At 30.5% G+C, this 18937-nt stretch overlaps 1 protein-coding gene across 1 annotated transcript in view; it reads left to right on the top strand.

Annotated features, from left to right (window-relative positions):
- SCHIP1_1 (Schwannomin interacting protein 1) overlaps window positions 1-18937 on the top strand; it is an 85694-nt gene that overhangs the window by 31850 nt on the left and 34907 nt on the right. Inside the window, exons 2-5 of the mRNA XM_051211857.1 lie at window positions 8535-8792; window positions 9374-9670; window positions 15376-15615; window positions 18367-18495. Coding sequence (XP_051071966.1) covers window positions 8559-8792; window positions 9374-9670; window positions 15376-15615; window positions 18367-18495 — 900 coding nt within the window. The 5' untranslated portion in view covers window positions 8535-8558. The remainder of the gene's footprint in view (window positions 1-8534; window positions 8793-9373; window positions 9671-15375; window positions 15616-18366; window positions 18496-18937) is intronic.

Raw genomic sequence — 18937 nt, 5'->3', positions numbered from 1 at the left:
AGTACTACAGGTAAAGATAGTGATTTTGTGAAGATCATTGAATTTTGAAACAAGATAAACAGTTCTTGTCTTACAGGTATTTGTTATTGTTAAGAATTTGAACTTCAAGTTGTTAATCAATTCAAGATTGAATAAACCGATTTTTTGCTGCATAGTATTCCTAGAGGAAAGCAGATGCAAAGAAGTATGTTAGAATTTGTTGCTGAGGATTGAAATGTAATACAGTTTCTCAATGAAGTTTATGTAAGCTATTTCAGTAAAATTTATTGTATTGGGTTTTATGATGTCTAAAATTCCTACCATCACTTTCTAACTTATCAAGTGCTTACATATTGAAGATTAATTTTTCCATAAAACTTAATAAAATATGATAATTACTCTGTTATTCTTTATAACTCTCCGGAATACTCTTGAGAAAAGATATATGAAGACCGTATTTTCTTTGATGACAACATATTCAAGCTACTGTCATTTATTTTGATTGACATATGTATTTTTTCGTGTACAGTTTATTTAATCAGATAAAAAAACTTCAATTTATTCAAAATCATGCTGAGTTATATACATAAACAATCAACAGTTCACTTCATGTTGAATGAACTTTTTCAATCATATAATATTCATGTACACGAAGTAAAATAGATATTTTACAACGTATTAGGGAATTAATTATGTATGTTTCTTTACCGAACTCAATAGCTATATAAATACTTTCATTACGAAAGCGTAAAGCATGTGAAAATTGCATGAAAATTTTCTAAAATAAATAAATGACTATTTACATAATTGATTAATATAGGCGATCATATTCATTTGTTTTTCGTAGTCGAATTAAATAAAATTACAGTCCAAATGTCTGAAAATGTTTACATTTAATCTGAATATAAAAAAATGTTAGATATTACAAACATAATATACCGTTAATAATGAGAAGCGTTAAATGAAATTACAGTTTTATGTAAAATATTGTTTACTACAACAATGTTAAAAGCTGCTTGGATCACTTAGGGTTTCCGATGAATAATTTTAAAGTTAAAATAGAAGAGTTCTATAAAAAACACATCAATCTCAGTTTTGTTTAATTATCCAATGAACAGTTTATGTATAATAAATACTCGGCAAATAAGTTCCGATAAGAATGTAATATGAGTCTAGGATTTCTTGACAATTGAACTTAATTACTTAATATTGAAAATAAATTAACTAAAATTGCATCATTATACAAGTCATTTTGATTTCATTCACACTCTTTTTTCAATATAAAAACTGTTATATCCGAGCGAAGAATAAATCACGAGTAACTTCTGAGACATATTAACTGACTAATATTATCTATACATTCTTATGGTATAACTATTGAATAATTAGATTATGTATATTTATATTCCTCTTATTATGAGCTTTATTTTGACCTGTAATTTATTATTGTACGATTTACTGTTCTTAAGCTATGTTCAGTTTATTGACTACTGCCTCTCATGTTCATAGTCACTTTTTGGCTTTATTGTGTACAAATGCTATTTCTTATTTTATGGTTCGTTGCGGTCTGTTTGATTGATATATAAACCCAGTATGTCTGAAATAAATGATTCGATTCGATTCCCATATTGGAAGCTGGTATTTGTGTTCTGGACTCAAGTGGACGTGCTAGGCGGACATAGGACAAATGAGGACGCTAGGCTGCTCACACCTGTTGAACGTGATTGATTTGGCAGCGATAAGATTGTATAAGTCGTATTTTGATTGGTGGATAAATCACGTGATAAAAAGCTGGACATAAACTCAACAAAAACCATAAATTGTAGAGAAGTCAAGATATGACAAGTCTCATATGTTTAGTGTCATTGACGTACAATGATACTGGTCTTATTTTATCTGATATTAAAAAGAATATTCAATTTAGAACGGTTTATTTTCCGACATTCTCAAAGACTATAAATCAATACTACCTTCATTGTATAGATAAACATTTCGAGAAAATAATATTTTTCTTCTTCTAAATTGTAAATTACAAACTAATGAAAGGGATTAATTTTTATTGTTCTATTATAAATTAGTCAATGTTAGGTGTATAAGTTCTATTAAGATGTTGTACGTACTAAAGTTTCAATGGACTTTTATATATCATGTGAATTTTTATGGACTTTGAAAATTTAAGCATAAGTATGGATGAGAATATTTGAGAATAAATTCTATTGTTGAAGACAGGCTTTAAAAAATTAGTGAAAAATGATCTAAATGGTTCTTTTGTTAGTCTTTGTAGGGCACTTTAATTAATTAATTAATTAATAATAATAATAATAATATTCTGTCGAATTTAAATAAATCACTAAATTGTCGGTTTATGTTCATTTTATTCTATGTTAACTGTAGACTTGATATCTATGTAAGTGGTGAGACTTTGCCTTATGAACGACTTGTGATGAATGATATATGAGCGACGTTAAAGTAACCTTGTGAAAATTCACTTTCTGACTAAGGTCAAAAAAAGTTCTAATTTAGTATGGATAGTCAGGGTTTTCATCACGAACTGACATCAGCTTCAAACACAAAATGTGATTGAGTTTGTGTTCTCCATGTTGTATTTGAGGATCTTGGTTATCTTATTGTGTGTGTTGTGGCCTACTGATGTAGAGGCTGCTGCTACACTGGCTGTCTTTATCTGCATTTATTCGTGTATATAGGATAGGAGGGCTATGTCATCTACGAAGCCAAAATCGTCTAATTGATTTTGAACTGTCCATTGTATGCCGTGTTTCCCCTCAGATGTCGAGGTCCTCATAATCCAAAATTCAATACTTGCTATATATAATTTTCTTGCTTCGTCCATAAATTATATTCTCGTCGCAAAAACTTATTTTGATAGTTTTAAACGTGTTACTGAAAGCAATTATCGGAATCTAAAATAATTTTTTTGCTATAAATCTACAAAATATAAATCTTTATATTTTCCTCTAATAATTTTGTTAATCTGTGGTAAGATCACATGTTAACTAATTTTATGCTCACGTTCTAAGAGTTGTTCAAAGTTTATCAATCAAGGAATGGTGGATGTAATCGATAGCAGAATAAATTCTCGGTAGTCACATATGTGGATACTGAATTAAGGTGACACGTACTTAAACAGTAGACTCACAACCAGTTTCATCACGTTTGTAGGCATTCATTTTCAGTTGTTGCCAGCAATCATGAGGCTGAAATATAAAGTTTAATAGAAAAACTACATAAAATATCGGACAACAAAATGCCATGAATCCTGAGCTACTAACAGTAACCACAGCTAACGAATAATATGACCGAATCTAATCAGAATTTATTTATAAAAGGTAAATAAAACAAATTTTCCTGAAAATTATCTTGCTCTTACACATGCAATATCAGTGTTACCACGGCAAACTTAATCAGTTAACGAACTATGATTTTCGTTAGTTTACAATTGATGAATTGCTGGATAGTAGCTTGAGATAAATAACATTGGTCACTCTGCAGTGATCAGTTAGTTGTAAATAAATTTCATTCTTACTGAAAGTTAGTCGTGATCTAGATAGCTCAGTGATACCGCCTCTCACAGTGAAGCCAGGTGATGCGAGATCGAATCTTGCAGGTTCATCCTCCTGACGAGCGTCAAATAGCACGAAATTTAGATCCAGGGTTTCTTGTCGACTAATTCCATCTTTTAGCATTAGCATTTGATTTCATTGCGTAATCACGTTTAATCTGTTCTTTAACAGATGAATAACATTCATACTGTTATTCTAGAATTAAAAATATTGACGAAGTTCTCATTATTTAGTTCAATTATAATTGAAATAGAATGAAGATGGGTAGAAGAAAAGATAACTTCTCGAGAGTATGTTAACTGATCAATATCTCATTAAATAGTTATTTTCATTTCGTTATATTCAAGTATACTTTTCTGAAAATAAAACATTAGTTGAAATATTTTCCCTGATGAGTTTTATAACGATAACTGTCTGAAATAATGCAATTTGTATAAATGTAGAACATATTTCAAGATTACGATGAATGTGCTTGTTATAAGATTACACTTGAATAGCTCTTATATATACATATATATCATGAAGATTACACAATAAATTTTTGAGCAATATTATATATCTAGGTCACTTATGGTGATTTCTACCTGTTACTGTCACTCAATTCCGGACAAAGACTATATTTTGCACTTCTGCAAATTACTGCTAAACGTGTTATTTTCTCAAGTTTAGATTTAAATGGGGTAGTTATTCAATATATGAATGGTATTTGCGCATGCGTATTATTGCATAAAGATAAATATAAGAAGGTGAAACTTATTATGTATGATTGAGTTGTATGCACATTCCTATTCAGTCTGTATCATATATATATATATATATATATATATATATATATATATATATATATATATATATATATATATATATGAATAATGTGAATTTATTACTCTTGAATTAGTTAATAATTAGTTTTATTATCTCCTTGATAAATTTTATTGATGTTTGAAACCAGATCAGTTGTAAAATGAATTTAATCTACGTACTTTTTAGCCAATCCAATTCCATTTCTTATAAGTTTGTGGAAATTGTTTATTGTAGATATGAATGTTTCATTATGGAGGTTTTATTGAGACCACGAATTGATCTCCGTTAGATAACGAATGGGAACCTGGGAGTACTGGACTTCGTTTCATCTTAGTGTAAGAGTTCTCAGCAGTGCGCATCCATTACTCCACTACTGGCTATTGAGTTCTTGTAAGTGCGCTTCTGAAGAGTCTCACACTCAAACAAAATGACAAACAAGCTCTTCCAGGTTTTCAGTGATTGTTTAACAGATCGGTTTTTGGTCATAATAAATGTAAACAATCTCTAAAACTTCATACTGATAATCATTTTAGTTAGAAAATCAATGAAACTTATGGTATTGTTTTATCCTAATTTGGGACTCCTCACCGAAGCTCATTTTACTAATCCTTCAGGGATCAAAATTGTAAACTTGAGGTTCACTAACGTGCAGATAACATTCAGACTATCAGATTACGGATTGACAGTTTATACTAATACATAATGTCTATTTATCAAAATTATTGTGTACGATGTAAAAACTTCAAATTTAACAATCTTTACAATACAATAAATCATAGAAATAAGTCATAAACTAGTTCTTTTCAATTTCAAACTTAATTCCTTCTTATTATTGATAGAAATAGATCATCTTAATTAATTTTTTTCTTCCCATTATCTTTATTTATCCATCGAATAATGTATTATTTACTAAAGTAATCTGTTGATTATAATGATGGAACTTTTTTTCAATAAAAAATAAATAATAGACATTAACACTGTTGGATGCTGGCCGGCTCAATGGTCTAATGGTTAAGTGCTCACGCGTGAGACTGACAGGTTCTGGGTTCGAATTTCTCGGGGGGCGGGATTGTGGATACACACTGCTGAGGAGTCCCATAGTCGGACGAAACGGCCATCCAGTAGTGATTTCATGTTTTCCATGGTGATCTAGCTTCAATTGGCTCATGATTTCAACTAGTGAAATTTCTAAAATCTTCACAAAACCCTCTCTGAAAACAAATAAATAGTTTTATTAACTTTCCAATATTTAGATTAACTAACATCGGTAAATATTTTCGGTAAAAAAGAAAAAAAACGTTGCGCATTACCGATCTGTACAAAACTTATTTTCATTAGAATTTCTTTTAAAAGACTGACATTATTTTATGTATTATGTAATAAATAACTGATTCATTTATGAATTATATTTTACAGTATAAACACTGACTAATAAAATTGAAATGAATATAGTATAATATAATGTCCAAATTATAGTTGTTTCTATATGAAAACAAATAAGAATGGATAAGCCGATAGGATGATTGTTAAAAATATGGTACTGATTGTAAAATTGTTATGACATTTATTAATTCTAAGTTAAAAACACATTAGACATTGAATAAAAAGAAACTTTGAAAAAAAATGAACCCAATAAATCTATTTTGGTAAATAAACCAAAAGTTTATTACAAAAAAGAAAAGAAAATGTATCTGGAATTTGTTATATCCTAGTGAAGGTTACATTACTAGTAACTACAGGAACTAATAATGCACTAATGTTATATATATATATATAATACTTACTTACTTACTTACGCCTATTACTCTCAATGGAGCATAGGCCGCCGACCAACATTCTCCAACCCACTCTGTCCTGGGCCTTCCTTTCTAATTCCATCCAATTCTTGTTCGTTTTTCTCATGTCTATCTCCATTTCCTGGCGTAATGTGTTCTTTGATCTTCCTCTTTTCCTTTGGCCTTGAGGATTCCATGTGAGGGATTGCCTTGTGACTCAGTTGGGTGCTTTCCTCAATGTATGTTCTATCCACTTCCAGAGCTTCTTCCTGATTTCTTCCTCCAGTGCGATCTGGTTTGTTCTTACCCACAGTTGGTTATTGCTGATAGTGTCCGGCGAACGGATCCGTAGTATTTTGCGTAGACTATATATATTCCTATTGTATAATTATTCAGTGACTAGATTGTGTTTATCTATATTAATCTTATTATAAGCTTCATTTTGACCTATAGTATTATATCCTAGCGAAGATTAAATTACGAGTAACTTCTGAGACCTAATAATGGACTAATATTATTTGTATATTCCTATGATATAATTGTTTAGCGATTAGATTATGTATATCTATATTCTCCCGTATTATAAGCTTCATCTTGATCTATAGATCATTATTGTACGATTCACTGTTCTTATGTTATACTCAGTTTTTTAATCACTATCTCCCACGTTCACAGCCACCTTTGGCTATATTTTGTACAAGTATTATTTCCTATTTTATGGTGTGACGCGGTCTGTCTGGCTGATATATAAACCAAGTATGTTTGAAATAAAGGATCCACATAGTGGAATCTGTTATTGGTGTTCTAGACTCAACTGGACGAGCTAGGGGAGCAATCGACTAATAAAGACGCTCGGCTGCTCATACCGCTCGAACGTCATTGGTTTAGCACAGTATAAGAGTGAATATGTCGTTTTTCGATGGGCGAATAAATCACGTGATAAAAAAGCCGGGCTTAAAGTCACAATAGGATTATTTTAAAAATCAAAATAATGGCTGATTGTTTTTCTTATAAGTGAAAAAATATTGGATTCTTCTTTAATTCATTATAGAATTCGGCTTGGTTTTATGAGAAAATATTGTACTCAGTACCTTAAACATACGATTACATCATCTTTGGGTATTTATTCTGTAGTTTTTTTTAATGAATGCTGTTTACGAACAAATATCAGTTAGAACAAACAATTGAAAACTAGGTGGCACTGAATTGTGGTTGTATTCTAATTTCCGGTTCTTCAGCGGAATCCACTTATGATCTCGGATGGCATCAAGCATATGACTTTGAGTTTTTGTTGTGAGCATGATACGTTTAGATCAGCTAGACAAGATAAAATATTCAATAATTCTAACTTGAGTCAATTTGTAATGATGGTCAATTTAAGAGCGTAGTATTTGAAATGGATATGTTTTTTTAATACTTATTATGTTGTTAATCATTTCATGTTGTGAAAAACGTTTCAGTTGTTAGTATGTTCTCGAATAGTTTCACCTACTTCATAACTTCTCCTTGATTTGTATCCATTATTCTGTAAGCTGAATAAACAGTTTCACAGAATATGATCCTTCTACTATACAGAAAAGATTTAGATTATATGAATATTTGTCTTTTTCTAAATTCCTTAGCTTTGTAGTGGCTTTGCTTTGTTAATCAATCACTTTGATAACCGTTATTATATAAATTTCAACGGCGTTTATAATCAAAAGGCAATGAGAAGCGTCAATTACAGTTCATTAGCGGATAGCGCAGATCACAAAGCTATAGGATCTTGATGTAACAAATTGTGTATGAACCTATTGTTCGTCACCAGCCACTATGGGACTGCATCTATAACGTCGCCCTACTATCTTGTGGATTAAACCTCTAGGTCGAAGGCTTGGATCGGGGAGTAACCCACTAAGAAAACCACCAGCTTCGATTTAGGCACCCGGGCAGTATCCTAGATCTTACACATATCGAATGATTTGTGTGGTGCACATATATTTTATGCCTCCTCATGCCAATGTTTATGTGCTGAAATAAATAAAATGGTGTCTTCATCACAGCAAAATAGTTCAACTTTATTCTAAATAATAGTAACATCATATTAATTTCTAATCTAATAAATTATTGAATAGTCGGTTCAACACAGTTGCTGAAAAATTCTTAGGCAAGTCTAATCAGTTTTTCAAATGATATTCAATACCTAACGTAGTATTGGATAATACAACTTTTCAATGAAAACTCTTTAATACTCAAGGAATCCGCTCAGTGATTCCTCTCATCATTTGTTAATCCTTTGATTTCGATACTCAAATGTATCTTTTCAATTCTATTTTTCAGAACTTAATTCATACATTGACAGTTTATTTACTAACCACTTCAGTTAACATTTCCATTTGTTTTTTCTTGATTTTAGCAAAATAACAACATTTGTTTCTTTATGGATAAAAACTTGAAATTTCATATGATTGATTCAGACAGTATAGAATTATTAAATTCATTATCACCAACCAAAAGTAGATCAACTGAAAAGAATAAACTTAAAAATAGTACATTTGGAAAAGATCACAATTCAATAGATCAACTGATTACAAGTAGTAACGCTAGTAGTGGATACTGGGAAGATTGTGATTCACTTGTTACAAGTGAATATGATGTTTTTGGATTGAATTGGGTAAGTAGTCTTCACCTTATGAAATTTATGAATATCAAGTAAACGTCTGTGTCATTATATAATATCAAAGATAATTTTTTATACTAAATAAAGTACTCTGATTTCTTTTGTATTAAACTAACGTTTGTTATTTTCTTAGTAAACATTTCAATTTAGTGACTGAACGTTCCGAAATAATTTTGACAGATTATACATATCACTAGCCTTGACGCCAAGATATTGTTTACAATTTGTTGCATTAGTGACAAAGTATTTCTCGATTTGTCGCTAATTATTTCGGCCAAAAGTTCTCCATAAATACAAAGGTAATTTGAATTGTTTGAAATCCGAATCTCTTAACTGGCTTTTGAAAGCCTGAGTTCATGAGCTTTGTAATAACTTCGCCTGTCGTTTATAATCTTAAGGTAATTTATGCACTACGATATAATACATACCTTAGTGATCAAGTACAGTACATCTATTATTGTCAAATTCATATCATTATTACATTGTTGACTAAAAACTAGTCGACCGAATCACCTATATGAATTGGATTTTCTAATGTATTTTTTTTGCTGACTTTCATTTGTTCTTTAATTTAGACAACTTGTCATCAAAACGCTAGAATAAAATGCAACAAATTGAAACATCGACCACTTCCAGATGCGAATAATCATTCATCACTAGTTAGAACTCGAAGTTTCCATGTAAAACCAAACGATTACATCAATAAAAATTCATATGAACAGTATACAAGAGATCATTATTCAGATTCAATTCTCAATACTTACTGTGAAGATATACAACTTACAACAAACTCTCAAAATAAAGCAGCTAATAATATACGTCAGTCATCGTTAGAAGATAATAATCATCTATGTATACCAAATGATTCACTGGTAAATTATTTTATATATATTTACTCGATGAACTTCATTTGATTTCTTTTATGGTAACACCATAAGACCTAGTTGTTATTTTTCTCTAAATTAACATCATGACATAAAGCAAAATTAACAGTCATGTTCAGTTATTTTGAATGACATGAGTTCATTACATTTTCCTTCCACTTTGAATATTTCATATCAGCTTAGTACATCTTATAAAGTATATATTGGAATGATTCAATTCTAAAAAAAAAACTTATCAAAGGGAGAATATCTTTATGATAAAAAATTAGGAAAAAAACCACCTAACAATTACTGTTTTATACTGTTATTTAGATTTAAGAATAGAAAAGTCATGATATAAACCTCTTGTCAAGGTTGAATCAAAACTGACGAATGGTAATCAGCTTTTATTGTTTAAACAATAAATTTTATTTCAACATTATTTAACCATTTGTTACATTTCGCTTACAGTGTATCTTAATTCTGTCTACTGATTTACTTGTCTGTTGAATTGTTCAATTCATCATTTTACATTTTTGTATACCATTTTGAATATATATAGGGATTAAACATGATCTCTGTTAGATACCAATTTTTTTGTAATATTCACATGAAATATAACTCCAATCTAATTTTCTATACCAAATTAGTCCAATATAAATTTGTCAAGTACATAGGATAAAATCATTTTGGTGTCATTTCTTGAATTTTCCCCCAAACCTGGATGTCTTCCTTTGGAACTGTAAATTTAGCAAAAAAGAATCAAATCAAGAACAGATTATTTATTTGTTTTCTTTAAATAATCATTAAAAGAAATCACAGGAAATAACGGTAAGACTATAAATTATGGTCGACCTTCAAGCAATGTTAAAATGATCTTGAAATGTTCACCTACTTATCAGAATTAAATGAGGGTTATAGATTAGTATGAAGGAGTTAAGATTAGAATTTACAGTTGAATGTTAGGGTTAGGAATTAGATTTAATGTTTTCATCACGAACTGACATCAGTTATAATGCCAAAATAGTATTTAAACAAATGATTGAATGGGTTTCGTGCCAAAATCCAAGATTTGCTATCTTAAATGTAATTGGTTCATCCATTAATTATAGTCTTACCAAAATAACTGATCTTACTTTAAAAAAAACTATCATCAGTTTAATATTAACTTGTTAATTTATTTACGAAATATTATTTATGTATTGAAGAATGAATCTGATTCAGTAAGCAGGAAACCATTGTCTTCATGTTTACATAGTTTGATCTATAAATGTTTTATCTAGAAAAACACCATTAAAAAGAAAGTCACTTCACATCACTTTTTCCATTTTGTTTCCATTTGTACTTTTGATATCAGAAATAAAATTTATCATGGAATTTATTCAAATGATCAAATACTTTATCAATTTGTCCCACTTTTTGTGAAACCAAAGGACATATTATTTAAATAACAGTGAATTATCAGAAATTCATTTGATATGTATTTAACTTGACGTTAAAAACATTATGAAATATGATTATAAATGTTATCAGGTATCCCATTTATGTGATAAACTTTCTTGTTACTTTAAATATCTAATCTCCCTTCAACAATATTGTCAATATTCTCATTAGATAATATATATGTGACTATAACCCAACTACTACACTGAATATATATGTGTGGAGATTTTCAGAAGCTTACGAGATGCATAATTAGCCTGATGATTTTGTCTCACTATACTTGATGTGGTTTAGCATGTTAGACCGTTTTATGCTACTTACAGCCGACTACAATTGACGAACAGATTATCTTTTTTCTTAGTGTTAAAATGATATTATATGTTTAAAAATTAATTTCTCACATAAACTGATATCGAATGGAAAAGAATTAATTGACTTTATTTCAGAAAGCTTTGAGTGGTAAAGTTGACTATCTAAAATAAAACATTCTGAGGATGTTATGTTGTGGTGTATGCGACTTATGTTTTCAGGTATAAGTAGTATGTAACACCAGTAGTTATATTATGGGCTTTGTTTGTTAGAAATGAAGATGTATTGCTTATTAAAGCTTCTACTAATCAGTTTGTCATTAGCACATGTGCTATTTACAATACATCTTTGATTCAAGAAACTATAAGTACAAAAAAACCAAAATCAGAAAGGGGAAATGAAGTAGATTAGATATTTTATTAATTTTTTTATGGGTGTACAGCCGTACAATTTTGTCTGATTAGTGTGACTATTTATCATGAGTATAATAACATAAGCATAATGACATACATACTGTAGATATTTCACACTCGAATAATAATCTGTTAAAATCCACGTTACTGTTGATCAATGAGGTGAAACTTTGATTTCTAACTTTATAGGGCATGCAACGTTCTGAATAACAAATAAATCAGGTTATTCATTGTTTCAGTTTAGAAGATATTTGAAAAGATCTATTCAAACTACAAGGTTTTTGTGGAAATAAAGTTGTATTAATGACAATTTGAATATACCTGAGTCTGATATTGACAATATTAATTGATTCACTAAAACAAATAAAATATTTACTGTATTTTAATTGCAATGGTTTCAATAATTTGTTGATATCTTTTAGTATTTTTTTTCGAAAAGTGTTTCTATTCATCCTAAAGTAGATGGAACAGCTTATATTAAACATTACTAAAAGATGAATCTCGGATACGAATGTTTCGCTAGTAGTACAACTTCCGTCTGATAATTAAATAAATACAATGAATATACGTATAATTATTCCTTAATTCCTGTTAAAATTGAATGCTTAGGCAACTCACAGTTAGTTAGACTGTACTAGATGTTACCAAATTTACCGTTGATTGATCACTAAGTGATGATCAATATCATGTTTATCTATCCCTTTCGTACTTATTGAATTACGGCTAATTTTCAAACATGATACGTGATTTAATTAAATAAATTAAATCCCCCCCGTTATCAATATATTATACGTTATGCGATTTTCAGCATGTATTAGGAGAAAAAGTGTTATTCGACTCTACAAACGAAATTACACATGATGTAATAATACAATACCTTTTAACCGATGGTCATAAGATAAGAATTGAACGTCAATTTTCTTACAAACAGCTATTTTTCCGACAACTTCTATGTGTCAAATGAAACTGTTTTTAACTGTCCAATTAGTAGAGTATAGTGTCGCTGTATATACATTTTGTGAACAACACTTGTTCAAGGAATGTTTTTATTTATTAGCTATTTGTTTTTGTGCATAAACATTATGTACGAATTTATATACACACTATTTCGCTTTATGTCTACTATGTATGAAAGTGTAGTTATCAGGTATATGTTTGTGTTTTTTGCCTACAGATTTTTCAAGTTAGACAATTAGTCTAAATAAATTGAATGTCTGTGAGAAAAGTCTGTATTGTTCTCGTTACTATTACCTAGATGGAACTAGTTTACATTGATCTAAATTCTAGTGTTGAAAGTGTAATTACTCGGCATCATGTTTACTTTGATATATATATGTATGTTTATAATAGCAAAATGTAGAAATATATAAATCATATGAATTAATTTAGAGTTTATTACAGTCCTATAATTAAAATTCAATTACAATAGAGTAGTACTATGTTGAAATTAAAGTTAAAAATGGTAATCACAGGCCGAAGAAGTGGGTCATTTAATATTATGTAATCTCAATTTTTGAAACAAATTGGGTGACATACCTATGGGATTTGAATAATAAATACATATTACCACTGACATATTAGAACTCTTCATTTTATTATCATACTAAATTTATATTAACGCAAACTTTATGTTTTGATGTTATTCTGTCACTATAATATTTTATTGTGTCTTTGGTCGACTGGGCATACTGAGTTCCATTGTGATCATTTCTCCCGTGGTTATTACAAAAAAACAACCAAATAATATAAACTAATGAAGACAAATATCACTTTTGTTGCTTTGAGCTGTTATGTTATCGTTAAATTTTAACAGTAGTATATTGTTGTTGTCATAAATGCTTAGTCCTACAATATATACTTGAAAAGGAAAGAAGGTTTTTGGTCAATCATTTCTCCTATTCGGACCATCTACTATACATAGACCACTTGTAATAGGAATTTCTTCATAAATAAATTGTTTAAAATAGTTGGTTTTACTATAGCTGAAAATTGGTGAGTTGTAGGCCGATATTTCGTTCACAGGTGAAAATCCTAAAATTCTAATGTTCGTAATCTATGCATAAATATTAAATTATTGGAAGGAATTTTAGTTTGGGCGTAAAGTTAATGGTGTAAATTAGACGACTCATCTTTATATGATTTTCGAAAGACTACACAAATATTACAAGAACCCTAAGTCACATGGTTTGATTGAGTAATATTTTAAGTTGACTAATGTTTTTATAAACGAAGTTACCATAAACCGAGTACTCAATACTAAGGTAAATTTGACTAGTGTGCCAAACAATATATCTGTGAAGCTAAGTTGAATTCCGAAATCTTACATCACTTTTTCGTCGATAAAAGTTTGAGTATCTGAGAACCATAATTGACATGCAATTATGAGAAGTTACTACTGAGTGTACTTACTTACTTACTTACGCCTGTTATTCCTAATGAGTGTAGTTACGCTGAAATGTTCCGGCCACTTGATTTCAGTTTATAACATCATTCATACTTAAACCTTTATTTTTTTGGGATAGTCTGTTCATTCCAAATAAAGTTTTACTTTTGTTATTATTGTTCTGACGAAATTAATCATAGTTTTGGAATCCGATGAGTCGAGAATTTCACATTTTTATTGTTAGACCCCATAATAGGTCACTGTTGATATATTTGGATGTTGTCTTAAAAAAGTGTTCTTTGTCACTAAAAAAAGCATTTTCTACCTCTACGTACTAAAATCTTCATGTTTATTACATCTTCAACATGCAAATGACTTGCATATGGTGGATTTTTTGCACTTCTTTCAAATGTTCATCCTTTACTACAGCACTTGAAAATATCACATTGGAATATCAGATTAATTTTCCTGGTATTCAGAATTTAACTATAAACTATGGACGATAAATTTTGTTTTCTATCCGATAAGACTTACTAACAAGCCTATCAGACGAAAGAATATAGATGTTTCAATTTCCCTGTATTCGCTAATTTTCCTTTAATTTCTAACTGTTATATACTGTGGCAGTATAGTTACACATTACTTACGCCTATTACTCTCAATGGAGCATAGACCGCCGACCAACATTCTCCAACCCACTCTGTCCTGGGCCTTCCTTTCTAATTCCATCCAATTCTTGTTCGTTTTTCTCATGTCTATCTCCATTTCCTGGCGTAATGTGTTCTTTGGTCTTCCTCTTTTCCTTTGGCCTTGAGGATTCCATGTGAGGGATTGTCTTGTGACTCAGTTGGGTGCTTTCCTCAATGTGTGTTCTATCCACTTCCTGATTTTACATTAGATGATTAAGACTTCTCATTTACTACAACGATATGTTTCTTTCACAAATAATTCTAATTTTAACATCTAGCAATCACCCGGACTGTATTATTGGTTAAAATGTCATTAGTCTGAAAATAAATTATCATATATTCCTAAGTATATGAATGGTTTTTCGAGCTAATTTATACAACTAATGGAGAAGTGATGCGAGTATAATAACAAATAAATGATGATTGACTGATCATCTTCAATTTGTTTCTTTTTTCTTTAATATTCAATTTTTGCAGAGTGGACTTGATTCGATTGAATCAGATTTTCTATTTTGTCAAAACAGTTGTTCATCTGTAAATCATACTCAGTCATGTCAACATATTTCCTCTGAAGTACAGAATGTTGAAGAGAAAACGTTTAAATACTTGAATGAATGGGATGATAGTGGAGTTGAAGATATTATAAAAGGAGCAGAACCAAAAACTAAATTTGAGGCTGCGTTAAGAAGAGCTGAAGAGAAAAATAAAAAACGAATGGTATGTCTTTAGTTATATAAAGAGTTAACGATACAAATTTGTAATTTGCTGTGAGTAACTCAGTTGGTTTTTAGTCAAATATTCATCGAAGAAGAATCCATTATGAATTCTATGTTTATTACTGTTGGTTATACACTAATTTATATTTTCATTTATTAAGTCACGAACTGGCTTAGGTTGAACCACCATTGAAAACTAAGCAGAACTTTTCTGTCGTTTCGCCCTGGTGTTTAGCTCCTTATCAGTATGCGCGCACAAGTCTGGATCAAAGAGTTGGATTTAGAATTTATGATTTCGCTATTTGGCTTCTAGACCCTTGAGCTGGCATCTAATGGTGTACTTGGACATTAATTACTTCTGGAAAGCAACCACGCTGCTTATTTTAGATTCGCAGTTAGATTAATAGTTCGTTGTACTCTTGTAATATTCTAATCACTATGTAGTCATATCTAAAATATATGTGTTAATTCTATCGAAGCGTCCAAGTAACCCCGATTGAGATACGCGCAAAATCGAAGTCCCAAAACAACGATTTGTCTACAAAAGCGGTTCTTTATTAAATAATACACAAAATTTAGTTACAAACCTCAACTTGTGAGGTGTCTAGGCGTTTAAACGCGTCGTTCAAGAATGAAAATAACAAAGGCTTCCTGTAAGAGTAACATAAAGAATGATTACAACATACAATAGTCCAAAGACAGCCGATAGCTGTGTCTAAATTTGATAACAGTTTATGAACAACCGAAACTCGAACCAAGAGCAAGCAATATGGAAACTGTTGCGTTTAAACAAATGCATAAAACTGTGGATAACCGTTACAGCAATTAAATTACAGTGATTATAATGATAAATACAATGATAAGTAAAATAAACGTTAAAGATATATGTGAACATTCCAGAATGTTACAGCACAACTTGAGTTACAACGTAAGTTTGAAAATTGTTGGGCATACAGCTGCCTACTGAATATAAATAAGTAGTATAAAACAACATACAAAAGAGTAGAAAAGGAACATGTAGGAACAATGTAAGACAAACTTAACAATATGTAAATAAACTATATCAACTGAACTCTATTTTCAGAAGGGGTTTTGTGGAGATTTTAATAATTTCAATAGTTGAACTCATGAGTCAATTGAAGATAGACCATCATGGAAAACCTGGAAGCATTGGACGGCTGTTTCGTCTTTGTATGGGACTCCCCAGCAGTGAGCATCGACGACCTCGCCCCCAGCGAGGAGGCATTTCCTGGAGTTTTAGTGAGAAGCCGTGACCAGTGGAGTTCAACCAGGTCTGTTGTGAAATATCAGCTCAGTGGTCTAATGGTTAAGCTCTCACGCGCGAGACTGATAGGACCTGGATTTTAATCTCGCGGGGGGGCGAGACCGTGGATGTACGCTGCTGAGAAGTCGCACAATAGGACGAAACGGCCGTCCAGTGCTTCCATGTTTTCCATGGTTATCTGGCTTCAACTGACTCATGATTTCAACTATTGAACTCCATTTACCAATAATGTAATGATGCTTCGCTACGATTTGGTAAAAGATAGTTTGCTGTGACAAAGAGTTTGACTACTGATAAGTAGTATATTCATTTCCAATTAGTATCTCTCGGGTTAAAATTAGTATTGTTCCCAGATTCATAGAATCTCCACTTACGAGGACTTGATGTATTTGAATTATCCAAATCAATTTTGAATGTTGAATTCTCAAAGTTGTCTGCAAGTAACAAATAATTTGTCACTAAACAGCTAAATGCATTATAATCCATACGTGACAGATTTTATTATGCGGGCGTCCAAAGAAGAGGGGTATTTTATTGGTCATATTTTATACATATGTCTTTTATTAGTTTAGTCCAAAACATTCTGTTTAAGTTATAATCAAGCTAAGGAATCAGTTTAATAAATTACTGTAGGCTGTCTTTCTACCAACCGACGGACGAATATATCGCCCATTAGTAATCATATTTGTATTGTTCCATCAATGTGAGACATAATCACTAAAAGTAGAAGATATTTATGGACTGAAGTTTTTTGACTGAGGTGATCAGAACAAGTGTCACGGATGACTAGACACTGACTACCTCAAGGCATGGAGTTTTCTGGTGCAGAAGTGGTCTGGAAGAAAATTAGAGACTGCCAAACCGAGACATGGCATCACTCCAAGAAATCATTGACTATTGTTCTAAGTGACTGTCACTAGATGGAGCATAATTGGTCAGGAACCCCATGATAACTGTGATCAGTGGTTGAAGACTTTAGCTGCAATGACTCAGAATCATTTAATTTTAAGTTCTTTAAATCAGGATTGAATGGTTAAGTATTCGCTAAAACTAAAAAATCATGAAATGTATTCAATAGCATGTATCGCTGGAATTAAATACTTGTGTTTTCTTCTGTTTAAGATTCAACAATAAGATTTATTCCAATGCTCCAAATTCAATCTGTTTTAAAATAATCCAGACTTAATTACAAGCAGGCATCACAACTCAATCCTTTGATGAATAGAGATCTATTTCTCAAGCGATTGATGGTGAATTTGAATCTTAGAACAACTGTCACCACTTACTATGATGAATAGATATGTTTCAAATAAGAAGTTTTTAAATTATTCTATTAGCTTCCGGTTTATTTGGAATTATCGACCATTATATACTGACTAGAGCATTAAGTTCTTTAGTCAAAATTATCAAAATAATGTTTGAAGAATTTGATAAATCTACTTTAAAATAATATTTTTCTATTTACAGGAACTGATAACTTCTAAAGACTTTTCAACATCAGATAATAAAAAGATGCCTGAATGGGGTTCACCTATCCAAATAAGGAAGAATGCTGATCAAAGTAGATTTATGGAATGTTCTCTTTCATTAGATATTGTAAGTTTTGTGAAATACGTTTTGCATGACAAATATTTGAAGTCTCATTGATAAACGAATAGTTCCCTTTATCATTTTGAAAAGAGCAGGAATAAAGATTCTAGCAGAATAGTATGAATTCATTTTATTTCGTTGGTTCTCGCCAGCTGTTTACAATCTGTGATATTTAAAAATCATAATTACATAATAGGTTTAAATCACTTACTTGCAAGGGTTTGGTTGGAAGTTATATTGAAGACACATTAGTTATAGTATAGCAAGGGTGTAAATAAATTTAATTGACTGAATATTGTAAATATATAACTTATGTAAAAGTACATTCTACAATATTGATTATGACAACAGATCAAATTGCCAGAAACAAGTGATTACATAATGAGTAAACGCTGATAGGAATAAAATGAGAAGAGCTCGGCTGATAAAATAAGAATAATTCCGAAGA

Source organism: Schistosoma haematobium, chromosome ZW (assembly GCF_000699445.3).
Source record: "Schistosoma haematobium chromosome ZW, whole genome shotgun sequence".
In the NCBI taxonomy this organism is placed as follows: domain Eukaryota; kingdom Metazoa; phylum Platyhelminthes; class Trematoda; order Strigeidida; family Schistosomatidae; genus Schistosoma; species Schistosoma haematobium.
The sequence above is the reverse complement of the archived record's forward strand: the minus strand, read 5'-3'. Positions and strand labels throughout refer to the sequence as shown.